General features: G+C 44.7%; 1 protein-coding gene across 1 annotated transcript in view; it reads left to right on the forward strand.

The window, feature by feature from the left end:
• The window catches only part of frmd6 (FERM domain containing 6), a 128,776-nt gene that overhangs the window by 96,241 nt on the left and 18,018 nt on the right, over window positions 1-14,517 (forward strand). The window contains exons 9-11 of the mRNA XM_080202682.1: window positions 801-869; window positions 7,763-7,937; window positions 10,271-10,606. Coding sequence (XP_080058808.1) covers window positions 801-869; window positions 7,763-7,937; window positions 10,271-10,606 — 580 coding nt within the window. The remainder of the gene's footprint in view (window positions 1-800; window positions 870-7,762; window positions 7,938-10,270; window positions 10,607-14,517) is intronic.

Consider the following 14,517-nt stretch of genomic DNA (forward strand, 5'->3'; position numbering starts at 1 on the left):
GTGCAGGGCCATGGGGAGAAGTTGGGGAAGTGACACTAGGTAAAATGCTCTGTTGGAGAGCTGACGCAGATATGACAGGCCATATGGCCTCTTGCTGTGTAGAGGACTTCAGTTTGTGAGCTGACCCAACCATTGAGGTACCCCAATGTTACTGGCATTATTTGTCTAGGATACTGTGGGTGAAAGTTTACCGTGGTGGAAATTTAGCTTGCTGTATTGAAAACTTTTTCATTTATGAATTTAGCGATTTACTTACTTTGCCTGCAGAATTTACAGTTTGGCTGGTGAAAGAGGCACCAAAATAGCTTTGGTGGTTACACAGAAATGTCAAATCCAGCTCTCCATGACGTGGAGCTCCAATTACACTAATCATTGTCATTTTCACTTCACAGCCTTTCTGAACCATATCCAAAAATAGAATCTGATTCAAATGCATCATCTTCCTGACCATTCTGTGGAATTCAAAACATTTTCCAGGTGTCTGTGTTTTATTCTCACAGTTTTGTACTGATCTGCGGCTGGAATTCTCAGACCATTAACACCCCGCTGCCAACCACAATGGAGAGTTTGGTGCTCTGCCAAATTTCTCCATTCATTGCAGCGGGACTGGAGAATCCCAGCTGTGGGTGAGGTCAGAGAATCCCAGCCCTACAGCTTTTGGGTGTGATTTAGTAAAATATGGGTTAAGAAAATTTGCAGTAACTGAACTTAAATGCATCCCTTTTGGCCCAGTACAAAAGATAATGAATTCAGGACATGGGTAACTGAATATATTTCCCTCATGGTTTAATGTTTTCCAGGTTGTGGGAGAATCTAAACAATTGTTGTATGATTTTCCGTGGACCAATGTTGGCAAGCTCGTGTTTGTGGTAAGTCACAAAATTCGTAACAGAACTTTTTCTTCCCCTGAACTGTGAAAGATAGAATCTGTTTTGCCTCAGCTATTGCTGTAGTTGAAATGCAGAGTCAAAGAGGAGCCTGAGGCTATGTCTATAACAAAGGAAGATGGTTGTCTGTTCACCTTGCTTCAACATCATTCACACTTCCATGTTTCTGACCTGAAATCTGAGTTACAAACAAGAACATTTATTTCAATCTGATCAAAAACAGTTTACATGAACGGTAGCTTTCTTTCAAAAGAAAATACCACATGCACTCAGAATTATCATAGGATACAGAAAATACAGGAGCAGGACTAAGTCATCAAGCCTGGTCCACCATTCAACATGATCATGGCTGACCCTCTATCTCAGCACCATTCACCTGCGCTCTCCCCATATCTCTTGATGCCTTTGGAGTCTAGAAATCTTTCAGTTTTCTTCTTGAGTATATTCAGTGATTTGGCCTGCACAGCTTTCTCTGGTAGAGATTTCCACAGGTTTGCCACTCTTTGAAAGAAGAAGTTTCTCCTCATCTCAGTCCTAAATGGTCTACTATACCCTGAGACTGTGACTCCCTTGTTCTAGACAACACCTGAGGTCCTGCCCCGTTTGGCACCGCTCACTATTAGGCACTGCTCCCTTGGCATTGCTTGATGCCTGGTGGGCAGTGCCAAGGTGTCCCCTGGGCATTGGCACATTGTCCCTTGGGCAGTGCTGGGGGCCAGGCTGGCACTGCCAATCTGGAAATGCCCAGGGGGCATACCCCTCACCCCCAACCTCCTGGAATCCTCGATGGCCCCCCCTTTCACTCCAGCAGGGTCGGGCCACCAGCTCCCGTTAAGTGGGGAGCTATTGTAAACCCGCTGGAGTGAAACAGTCCTGGCACTTGGTAAGTATATGAAATTGCTGCTTTGCATAATTTATACAGCTGATGGCGCAGGAAGTCCAGCTGCTGGGGACTGGCGAAGGCTGTGGTACTCAATGAGCAGCTGGCTAAGCCTCTGCTCGAGTCTCCTAGCAGCTACACAGCTTTAGCAGCACAGCCGGCTGGGAGAATTGCCCTCCTTGCCTTTAACAAACCTCCAGCCTTGGGTCACTGTCTGTGTGGAGTTTGCATGTTTTCCCTGTGTCTCTGCAGGTTTCCTCCAGGTTCTCTGGTTTCCTCCCACCCAGAAAGGAAAACACAGTCCAAAGATGTGCGGATTAGGTGGTGTGGCAATGGTGGGTTGCCCCTTAGTGTCTGGGGATGTGTGGATGGATTGTCCATGACGGATGTATGGGGTTCTGGGGATGGGATGGGGTGGGGGAGAGAACCGGGTGGGGTACTCTGTCCGAGAGAGTCAGTGCAGACTCGATGGGGTTATGAGCTGCTCCTGCACTATAGGGATTCGACGATTCTAACAGTAATTTGATGATAAACTGATCATTAATTTGCTAATTGCAACAGTGTTCAGTGCATTCTATTGGCCATTTTCCTTCATTAGGATGCATATATTATCTCAACTGATAAGGTGGGCTGTTTAGCTAGTCTGGCTAATTATTATTGCATATAAAATTGTTATTGCTCTATCATCAAACCACTTAACTGACTTGTGAAAGGCCTGGGGAGTTTTTAGCACTGCTGCCTCACAGCGCCAGGGAACCGGGTTCAGTTCCCGGCTTGGGTCACTGTCCATGTGGAGTTTGCATGTTCTACCCGTGTCTGCATGGGTTTTCTCCTGGTACTCCGGTTTCCTCCCACGGTCTAAAGATGTGCGGGTTAGGTGGATTGGCCACGGTAAATTGCCCCTGAGTGTCAGGGGGACTTGCTAGGGTAAGTGCATGGGATTATGGGGATGGGGCCTGGGTGGGGTTGTGGTCAGTGCAGACTCGATGGGCTGGATGGCCTCCTTCTGCACTGTAGGATTCTATGATTCTGCAAGACCATTGTATTCATAGTCACACTTCAAGCTTTCAGATACATTTCATGGTGTTACCTTTTACCAGGCTGTGCCTATGCCCCCTTACCCTGCAGCTTTAATCCTTTTGCTGTACACACATACAGCTGAAATGTGCCAATATTTTTGATTTACTCAACCAAGTTTGGCATGTGGTTCAATTCACAAAAATTACATGAAATACTACATTTGAAGTATTTCTAAATGTTAGCTCATTAAGTTCAATTCAAGAACAAACTTAAAACGTGAATATTATAACATTTATTAGGGGAGTCAGTGATGTAGTGGTATTGTCTAGTACTCTAGAGTATTGCTCTGCGGCCCGCATTCGAATCCCACCACAGCAGACGATGAAATTTGAATTCAATAACAAAATCTGCAATTAAAAGTCTAATGATGACCATTGTCGATTATCATAAATACCCACCTGGTCCTTTAGGGAAGGAAATCTGCCATTTTTACCAGATCTGCCCTACATGCGATCCCAGATCCACAGTAATGTGGTTGAATCTAAATTATCCTGGGGGAAGGACAATAAATACTGGCCCAGCCAGCGATGCCCACGTCTCATGAATGAATATTTTTTAAAATGATGCATTATTTCATGATTTCAACGTTTAGGCTAAAAATATTTGCTCAAATGAGCCTGCGTTTAGAAATAATAGTAATTATAACCTGTATCTTGCTCTTACGAGGGAAGTGATTGCCGCACACACAAAGGAATGCAGAATTCATATCTTGTAGCTTAACATTAGTGGCGGCATTCCGCAGAGTCAAATACCAAACTGAAAACTGTTTAGCTAATTTGACCAGCTGGCAGTTTCTGGTGCAGAAAATCATCCTTCACAAAGCTGCCTGTAAAAGCACAACTGTGAAGATTTAAATACCTGCGTGACAGTGTGATTTGAGAAAAGCGTTGTTCATCTCCACACATCTGCTTACAGCGCTGCCAAATTTTGATTCCCACAGTCTGTGAGATAATCCAGCCTTCCATGCAAGATGTGAAGCATGCATGTTCACCAGCGAAGAACAACACATCCCACTCTAAGGAATAGCTTAAGCTGCCATCGAAGAATAAACAAGTTAATAGAGATGGAGGAAACTTTTCTGATCTGCGCAAGCATGGGGGCCCAGTTTTAACTCTGCAAGTGAGCGGGTTTTGAATGGGTTAAAATCAGACCTGCCTGGAGTCGGGCTATGCTACCACTCTTACTTGGAATGCCCTCGACCGATTTTATTTTGGAAAGGAGATTAAGAGAAAAGCAACTCCAATCATTGATGGTGGGATTTTGGGGGGAGGGGGGAGGCGTGGGGGAGGGTCATGGAGGATGTTGACCTCAGGCCATAGGGAGACTCAGATTAGATTTGTCAAATCTAATGCATGGCACGGTGGCACAGTGCTTAGCACTGCTGCCTCATAGCACCAGGGACCTGGGTTCAATTCCAGCTTCGAGTAAAGTTTATTTATTAATGTCACAAGTCAGCTTACATTAACAATGCAGTGATGTTACTATGAAAACCCCCAGAGTAACTGTACGGAGTTTGCACATTCTCCCCATGTCTGCGTGGGTTTCCTCCGGACGCTCCGGTTTCCTCCCACACTCCAAAGGTGTGCAGGATAGGTTGATTAGCCATATTAAATTCCCTTGGTGTCCGGGGGATTAGTAGGGTAAATATGTGGGATCATGGGGCTAGGGCCTGGGTGGGATTGTTGTTCATCCAGGCTCGATGGGTCGAATGACCTCCTTCTGTACTGTAGGGACTCTATGAAAAATTCTGACAGTAGCACCTTTTAATCCATACACTGCATCTCTCCATTTCTCCTGTGTGCAGGGAAGAAACTTCCACATCAGGTTGTGTGCAAAAGTCTTCCTAACCATCCCAATAATCTTTGCATGGACAGCCTTTCATTTTGCTATACTTTTTACACGTTCGGACACACCAGTAATTATGCATTTTCTGTTGGTTATTTTGTTCTGAATTTGCAAGGTTGGCCATCTGATATCAACAAATCTCATTTCCATTCTATTCACAAACACACACTGGAGCCAAATCTCCACCTCCTGTCAGCAAAGGCTGCTGCAATTCCAACAGGAGAAAACAGGTTAAGGCCCATTATACCAGGTCCCTGCCTGCTGTTACTGCTGGTATCCACTGGGCTTTGAGAAATCCCCACGTTAAAAGATAACCCAAGTGCAAAATACTGCAGATGCTGTAAATCTGAAATGAAAACTGGAACTGAAAACTCAGCTGGTCAAGCAGCGTCTTTGGAGTGGGAAATACAATTAATGCTTCAAGTTGATGACCTGTCATAGAACAAGATCATTCATGTCAGCTGGCTGAAAACAGGGAACCCCTAAGTCAGAAGTTTTGTTAGCCCGGGTAACTTGGAGGCCATACATTGAAAAAGCAGCTGGTGTGCTCAATGTGCCCTTTGTTCTGAGTCCAAGTCACTTGGACTTATTGGCTGGAATTTTACCAGCATGGCCATCTCGGAATTGGGGCGGGCACAGCTCACAGAATGGAATTCTCCATTGCCCTGGGGAAATGGAAAAACTGGTTGTTGAACGTGAAGACATTGTGGCCCAGGATAAAGCGGATGAGTTGTAAAATTGCATCTGGAAACTGGAAACCGCACCCATCTCCTCAGAAGGCAAACACGGGACACAGTGGACAGAGTACCCTTCGTCGTCCAGTACTTCCCCGGAGCGGAGAAGCTACGACATCTTCTCCGGAGTCTTCAACATATCATTGATGAAGACGAACATCTCGCCAGGGCTATCCCCACACCCCCACTTCTTGCTTTCAGACAACCACACAACCTTAAACAGACCATTGTTCGCAGCAAACTACCCAGCCTTCAGGAGAACAGTGACCACAATACCACACAACCCTGCCACAGCAACCTCTGCAAGACATGCCGGATCATCGACATGGATACCATCATCACACGTGAGAATACCATCCACCAGGTACGTGGTAAATACTCTTGCAACTCGGCCAACATTGTCTACCTGATACGTTGCAAGAAAGGATGTCCCGAAGCATGGTACATTGGGGAGACCATGCAGACGCTACGACAACGGATGAATGAACATCGCTCGACAGTCACCAGGCAAGACTGTTCCCTTCCTGTTGGCGAACACTTCAGTGGTCACGGGCATTCCGCCTCTGACCTTCGGGTAAGCATTCTCCAAGGCGGCCTTCACGACACACGACAGTGCAGAGTCGCTGAACAGAGACTGATAGCCAAGTTCCGCACACATGAGGACGGTCTCAACAGGGATCTTGGGTTCATGTCGCACTATCTGTAACCCCTGTGACTTGCCTGGGTTTGCAAAACCTCACTTACTGTACTGTCTGGAGACAATACACATCTCTTTAAACTGTGATCAGTGCTCCTTCCACTCACATTGTCAGCCACTTCAGGTCTTGAACAGCAGGTTAGGTGTAAGGATTCGCATTCTAATCAGTAATCTGTAAACTGTCTGTGCTTTATATGCTCTGTCTGAGGCCAGAACTCTCCATTCACCTGACGAAGGGGCTAACCCCGAAAGCTTGTGAGTCTATTATCAAATAAATAGGTTGGACTAAAACCTGGTGTTGTCAGACTTTTCACTGTGTTTACGCCAGTCCAACGCCGGCATACCCACATCATGACTTTGTGAAAGGACAGTGATTGTTTAATTATGATTCTTTTAGGGGGGAATCATTAAAGTGACCTATATAACAGGTGAGATTTTCTGATCCCAATCCTTTTGCTGGTCTGTCTATGTTTCAGTCCTGCCTGCAGCAATTCCTGCAGTGGGTAGGACTGGAAAATCCTGCCTGATATTTAACAATTAGTGTGTGATTCTCTTCACTATTTAGTGTTGCAGTATGACTGTTGATCCATTTGAGTTTGCTTTCCCTTCCTCCCTTTGCTTCCTTCCCGATGTACTATAGATTTTAACTCAGTAAGTTATCCAGTCAACCTGCTCCCACGTTCCTTTCCTTTTCAAGCTATCTTCGAGGTCAGTAAAGGGCCTTGGATCATTTCCTCTCAGCTTTTGGCGCTCTCTCTCTGGGGAAGCACATGGCCTCTTCCCTGAACCACACTTGAAAGAGTGATTGAGCTCAGATCAGGAATTCTATAAATGAGGAATAAGTGCTGTGGATTTGTTTGATTGTGGACACCCAAGTATATCGTGCAAATATTCTGAGAGTATAATGGTAGTGGACGCAATTCTCTGGCCACGCATGCCTGAAAACCGGAGATTCCCGCCCTGCTTTAGTGGAGTGTTATATCGCCCCCCCAACTTCTTTCCAAGAAAGGCTTTCTTGCTGCAATTGAATATATTTCTGAATGGAGGACTGTGATAAATAAAGTAATCCCACATAATCACTTCCTTACACAGTTTTTTATTTTTTGTAGGAGCACATCTCAGTACGTTTTGCGGCACAGTGGGTAATATCCCTCCCTCTGAGCCAGAAGCTTTGGCTTCAAATCCCAGGTGTTAGTAGCCAAAGAAAGTGCATTCATAACATGGCCAAACAGGTTGAGTGTCAACTTGCAAATCCTTCCAAACATGTCAATGGCTGGCTGTAAGAGAGCGAGAGACCTTTGATTAGCAACACTTGATATGGAATGGCACCCCTCAAACTATAAGCCCCTGCAACAGTCTAGTGACCAGTTCCAGGAATTACTAACTCTGGGAGTGGATGAAAGTCTGCTTTGCTACATCGCTAAGGTAGAATTGGAATACTGTGGAAAAACCCGACATGTTTGGCCCCGTAAGATTAACTGAATTAGAAGGATTCTCTTGGGAAACTTTTCTTGGTCACCACACACTTCAAGTATTAAATTGCCATCTAATTCTTCACAATTCCTGCGGGTCCAGGTTTGGAATCAGATTGCAGGATTTTTTTCATGCTGCCAGTACAAATTCTGCCCTTTGTCCACAGGGGAAGAAGTTTGAAATTCTGCCGGATGGCCTGCCTTCAGCGAGAAAGCTCATTTACTACACAGGCTGTCCCACGCGTTCCCGGCACCTGCTGCAGCTCCTCAGTAACAGCCACCGTCTCTACATGAACCTTCAGCCAGTCCTGCGACAGGTCAGGAAACTGGAGGAGAATGAAGGTATTTTTTTAAAAATCTGGTATCATGGTCAGACGTGCAACCTTTTGGATTCTGAGGCTGGGATTTTCTGGCCCATCCCATCAGAAGTGAGATCTTCTGGTCCCACTGAAGGTGAACGCACCCTCCAACAGCTGGACTGGAATATCCCGCTGTTGGCCAAGGGTGAGCTGCCTCTGCCACTGGAAAACCCACCATGGAGGGGCTGGAAAATCCCAGCCAGAGCTTCCTTTGAAATTGAAGTGTTAGATTTGCACTATAGTTGGTGGACACAGGGAAAGTGTTGGATGGCATCTCCAAGCCATGGTGCCATCTCAGAATCATTGAATCCCTACAATGCAGAAAGAGGCCATTTGGCCCATCAAACCTGCGCCGACAGCATCCCACTCAGACCCTATCTCCTTAACCCCACGTATTTACCCTGATACTAAGGGGCAATTGAGCATGTCCAATCAAGCTAACCCATACATCTTTGGACAGTGGGAGGAAACCAGAGCACTTGGAGGAAACCCATGCAGATACAGGGTGAACGTGCAAATTCCACACAGACAGTCACCCAAGGCCAGAATGGAGCCCACGTCCCTGGCACTGTGAGGCAGCTATGCTAACCACTGTGCCACCTTGGCCAAATAACAGCCAGGCCGATTTGGGCCACTTAATCAGAAATATCTCCATGCTAACTTATTTCAAAGAGCACAGTAAAACTCAATATTATGGGTTGAAAATTTGTTTAAGTATTAGGTGTATGAAGCAATCAAGATGCTTTGCGAAAAATTCTAGGATGTCTGTGCATATATAATGGATTTTAATACTGCATCTGCAGTGGTTCACATTGGTTTCCTATCACTATGTTTTTCTGTTGTTTTCTTATTTCCTTGTTTATAATGGAAATAGTTTAGGTAAAGTTATCATTCTGACTGCAATATCTGTCCACTGGGTTCCCACTGTTCTTCCAAAATGCCTTCCAGAGATGGTTTTTATCCAGTTTTGTCTCTCCATAATTAACATTGCTGATGTCCAAAATCTAAAATGTAAATAAATTTGTAATTTGCGAGGACCAAGATTACATTTGTCCATTGAAGCACCTTTTGCATATTTAGATGGAAATTTAAATTTCCAAAATTTAAATTTAGATTTTGGAATTCGGAGGGGGCGATCCAGGGGATTGTGATCCAGGAAGGAATCTGTTCCTGGAGTCCAATGAGACAGAGTTTTGGAGGTCTTGAGAGATGAGGTTGAAGGCCTCAACATGGCGGGGGGCTCAGGGGTGGATCAGAGGCCCCTCCCAGACCTGAGATGGGAGGTCTTGGAGGGTGATGGAGGTTAGAGGCCTTAGTGGAGCAGAATATTGGAGGCCTTGATGGGGCAGGGTGGGGGGAGACCATAACGGTGATTGAAAGCTTCAGTGATGAGGAGATCAGAGGGTGGGGGGGAGGATATGGTGGGGGTTGATCAGGCAAGTACCCTGTATCCAACAGATGTAACAGTCTTTACATTCCCATCCTGCAGTCCCTTGCCTAGATTTGGCTGGCAGATATCCTATGGCCCAGGAAACCTGGATTTCCAGCATTAAATCTCAAATGGTGGATATACATGAGTGACTGCCCCATTATAACAACTCAAATGCCAACCCACTTCCTCAGAGTGGCATGGTCTTCTGTCCATCTGTCCTGGGTTCCTTTAAAAGCAAAAGTGGCTGATTGTAAATGGATTGGAGTTGAAATTCAGCTTTTTTATACTTTAAACCCCCACTGACCTGACCCAATCCCACCCTGTGTTGTGGTTAAAGACCCCTGCAACACTCCCCTGATATTTTTTCTCAAAGCTAAATGATAATGAGCTAAAATTTTGTGCAACGTAAATACATGCACTTATTAAATTTTGCAGGCCCCATCATCATCAGCTAAAGAAAGAGTATCTTTAAATTCCTTTTAGCAGATTTCCCAAGAGATTTTCAGAGAAGTTCATTTTAGATTGCTAACTATCTGTGCACCTCGATAGAATTGCAGCTGTATACACCCACAAGTTTATTGTTAACTATACGGAGATGGATTCCCTGACCTCGTCCGTAGCTGGGATTCTCCAGTCCCGCTGCGGTGAATGGAGATCTGACTGAGCGTCAGATTCTCCGTTCTCGCTGGCAGCAGCGGCAGGGCGTGAATGGTCAGAGAACCCTGGCCATAATCTTGCAATTAAATAAGTTTAACACTGAAGTTGTATTTAGTAACGGTGCTTGGACATTTATAAGGAAAATATGCTGGTACTTGTATTTAATGAAATGTTTTCTAATTGAACACTCCAATATTAAGTAATTAATCTTTTTCTCTCCCCCAAAGAAAAAAAGCAGTACAGAGAATCTTATATCAGTGACACCATGGAATTGGATATTGAGCAGTTAGACAAGCGATCACGAGCCAGTGGTAGCAGCGCAGGCAGCATGAAGCATAAACGTCTCTCCAGGCACTCCACAGCCAGTCACAGCAGCTCCCACACTTCAGGCATCGAGGCAGACACCAAGCAAAGGGACCTTGGACCAGAGGACAGTTTCACCGGCAACATCCTTCACCGGAAACTGAAATCCTGCAACTCGATGACCAGCCATGGGAGCTCTCACACCTCGGGCGTTGAGAGCGGTGGGAAAGACAGGATAGAGGATGACTCACAGGATGATGGTAATCCAACTGGATAGTGCTGCAAGCTACCATTGCATCTGCTTCATTTAATTGTTATTACTGTCATAAAACCTAACAAAGTCACTCCAAAAAAAAAATTGATTAACCAGTAGAATAAAGCAACAGACATAAAGGCTCCTTTTGCATGTCGAGCATGTTGCCCCGAGAACGGATGCGATAAGAATTTCAAACAGATTTTGCCTTTTGTAAGATCCTTACAGGACAAGAGTAATGTGGCGTACTCAGTTCTGCACACAGAACACATCTCAAAGGGAGAGTTTTCCAGAAAAGGACAACATCTTTTGCTTCATTAACCTTTGAACAAACTATGGAACTAGCGACTTTACTGATCGAGGCTGTGCGGCAGAAATTTTCCCTGAAGTGTCTTTATGACTGGAGGAAGTAGGGGGAGGGTCTGAAAGGCCATTGATGGAATCAGCCATAAGCATTTACTCCCATTGGATATTATGGGGTGGTTGAGGGTCTGAGGGACATTATTAGATTGGATCTTGAGGACTGCTTCCCATCAAACACAGTTTCTGATTTTTACCTTTTTTTTTGCAAAAATTATTTTTTTTAAAAGAATAAATTTGTAAAGATTTTCTCACTTTCTTCTGTGTGGTATAAACAATTGTTCTCAAAACACAGTTGGATAGGTGTCCCACTACTGGTACCTACTAACAGATCAAATCTCATTCGAAGCAGTGTAGGATGCTAATGACATGTGTTTTTCAATGCTTAGTTCATTACTATCCATTTTCAAAGCACCAGGTATATGCAGGGAGACAGCTTAATGGTGGGGCCATGAAATGAAACAGAAAAGAATGTGGCCACCTAAAGGAAGTGTCAGAATAAGGGACCAAAAGATTTTTCAAGCTTTTTGGAAAGGCTTCAAATGGCATTGCGCTTTGATGTTTGCCAAGACTGGAGCCAGCAAGTGACTGACCAAAGTAACATGAAAGGAAAGCCAATTGGAGAGTTTCCAGCTCTCTGCTTGAAGGCTGATGATACAGGGCTGCTTGAGGTGCGTGATCTACTTTCAACCAAAGAGCACCATCCGCATAGATTAGCACTTCAGCACGTCTGTGGAAAGGCAGGAGTGAGGAATTAATTAGCTGACTGTTGCTGTTACGATCGTGTTGTTTGATCATCCATGTTGGCTAGAGGTATTGCAGCAAATGGCACAGCTCCGTATTTGGCTTACTGTTTCGTTTGTGATTATGGAGACACTTCCCCATTGTCATTGCCAGGTAAGTATTCCGGCATCTGTAGATTTGATTGGCACCCTTGGCATGGCCAGTTAGATTTTTGTCGGTTATTGATCACCCTAAAATGTATTGTTATCTAAAACCTGAAATACTGCGTGTTTGGTGCTGTCTATAACTAGGACTTCATACATCACATTTGTGTTATTGGGGTGTACTGTCATAGCCTCCCCTGAGAATTGGAACCTCTGCCGAAGTGAGGCCTATGTATACACGTGGATGTGACAGTTGGGCACAGACCACAGCCAGCCCTATCATCTGTAAGTATTCTCCCTTCCAAACAATCTCAATGAGAGAGGATTGTCTTCAGGAAGCCCATTGTGACACTGATGTGTCAGCCTTAGTTCAGTGATAACACTTTCATCTCTAAGTTAGAACATTGACTCTAAAAGAGATTAGCATCAAAGGGGTTGTGCTGGTGTCCTGACCAACATTTTTTAAAATTCATTCGCGGGACATGGGTGTCACTGGCTGGCCAGCATTTATTGCCCACCCCTAGTTGCCCTTGAGAAGGTGGTGGTGAACTACCTTCTTGAATCGCTGCAGTCCATGTGCTGTGGGTTGACCCACAATGTCGTTAGGGAAGGAATTCCAGGATTTTGACCCAGCGACTGCAAAGGAACAATGTTATATTTCCATGTCAGGATAGTGAGTGGCTTGGCAGGAAACTTGCAGGTGATAGTGTTCCCATATATCTGCTGCCCTTGTCCTTCTAGATGGAAGTAGTCGTGGGTTCAGAAAGTGCTGTCTAAGGATCTTTGATGAATTGCTGCAGTGCATCCTGTAGATAGTACACACTGCTGCTACTGAGCATCGGTGGTGGAGGGATTGAATGTTTGTAGATATGGTGCCAATCAAGCGGGCTGCTTTGTCCTGGATAGTGTCAAGGTTCTTGAGTGTTGTTGGAGCTGCATCCATCCAGGCAAGTGGGGAGTATTCCATCACACTCCTGACTTGTGCCTTGTAGATAGTGGATAGGCTCAGGGGAATCAGGAGGTGAGTTACTTGCCGTAGTATTCCTAGCCTCTGACCTACTCTTATAGCCACTGTGTTGTGGTGAGCCCAGTACAGTTTCTGGTTAATGGTAACCATAAGGATGTTGATAATGGGGGATTCAGTGATGGTAACACTGAATATTCTATATTTATCCATCAGCCATTATGAAATAGTTAATCTGGTCATTTACCTCATTGTGGAACATTGCTGTATGTGAATTGATTGCTGAATTTCGAGACATTACAGCAGTCATCGCAATTCCGATGTACTTGGTTGGCTATGAGGTTTTATGGATGCCCCGAAATCATTAGAGAAACTATATAAATGCAAGTTCCTTGTGGGATTTCAGGGACAAAGGGCAATGAGCAATTGCCAAACAAATTTCTCAGAAAGTTGTGAATCAGCAAGAAAAGAGAAAATGAAAAGATACAAAATTGGGCTAGAAACCATGATCTGCATTTTCATTTTGTGTTTTGAAATGAGTTGCTGTCTCTGACTTGCATTTATATAGTGCTGTACGTGTGAAGAATATTCACAAATAATTGCAGAGGGAATGGACGCCGGGTGTGGAACGGAAAGGAGGATTTGCTTCACCTCACTGGCTGGATTTGCATCCTTCACCCTCCATGAAATTAAGTTGACCCAAAGTGCTGCTGTCTATATTCTAATGTACCCTGAATTCTGCCCATTCATCATTCCTCTGCTTGAAGACTTACGCAGGCTCCTGTTTCCTCAGTGCCTCCAAATTAAAATTCTCAAGTGTTTAAATCTCTTCATGGTCTTACCCATACCTACCTCCAGCAAAACAGACTCTAATATTCTGTACATTTAGGCTCTGACTCATCTCCCATTCCACTCAGTCCATCAGTGGTGGCTGTGCCTTTAGCCATCTAGGCTCCAAGCTCCGGACTTCACTCCCCAAACTGTCTACTTCTCCTTCTTGTAAGACTCTCCTTGAAGCTTTATCATTTTGGCCAGTCATCCAGCCTACCATCTCCTCTCTGCCCCTGCATTGTTTTATTGTCTGATTGTGCTTTTCTTTAAAGTCCATTGCATTGTTTTCCTGCATTCAAGGTGATATACAAGTGCAAATTTTTGCTGAAGAACTGTCTCTGATTACTCACATGTGTGCTTTGCTATCCCTGGCAGAGCAACCGCCATTGAAACACAGGACAGAGTTCGAGCTGATGACATTGCAGACACTTCCCTGCCAAGAAAAGCAGTCTAACCAGCTCCATTTTGAGACCATTACTAATTCAGTCATGTAAAAATTAAGCTCCACATTATTGCTACCCTCTTCCTCTCGGGGAGAGGGATTGGCTTGATAACAGAAGGTGGTTGTAGAGGATTGTTTTTCAAACATGGAGGCCTGAGACCAGCGATATGATTCAGGGGTCAATGTTGGGTCCACTATTATTTGTCATTTGTATTAATAATTTGAATGAGGCATGGTTAGTAAGTTTGCAGATGACACCAAGATTAGTGGCATAGTGGACAGTGAAGTAGGTTATCTCGGATTGCAATGGGATCTTGATCAGTTGGGCTAGTGAGCTGACGAATGGCAGATGGAGTTTAATTTAGATAAATGCGAGATGATGCATTTTGATAGATTGAACCAGGGCAGGACTTACTCAGTTAATGGTAGGGTGT

This window comes from Carcharhinus amblyrhynchos, chromosome 14, assembly GCF_965287045.1.
Source record: "Carcharhinus amblyrhynchos chromosome 14, sCarAmb.v2.hapA, whole genome shotgun sequence".
Classification (NCBI taxonomy): Eukaryota; Metazoa; Chordata; class Chondrichthyes; order Carcharhiniformes; family Carcharhinidae; genus Carcharhinus; species Carcharhinus amblyrhynchos.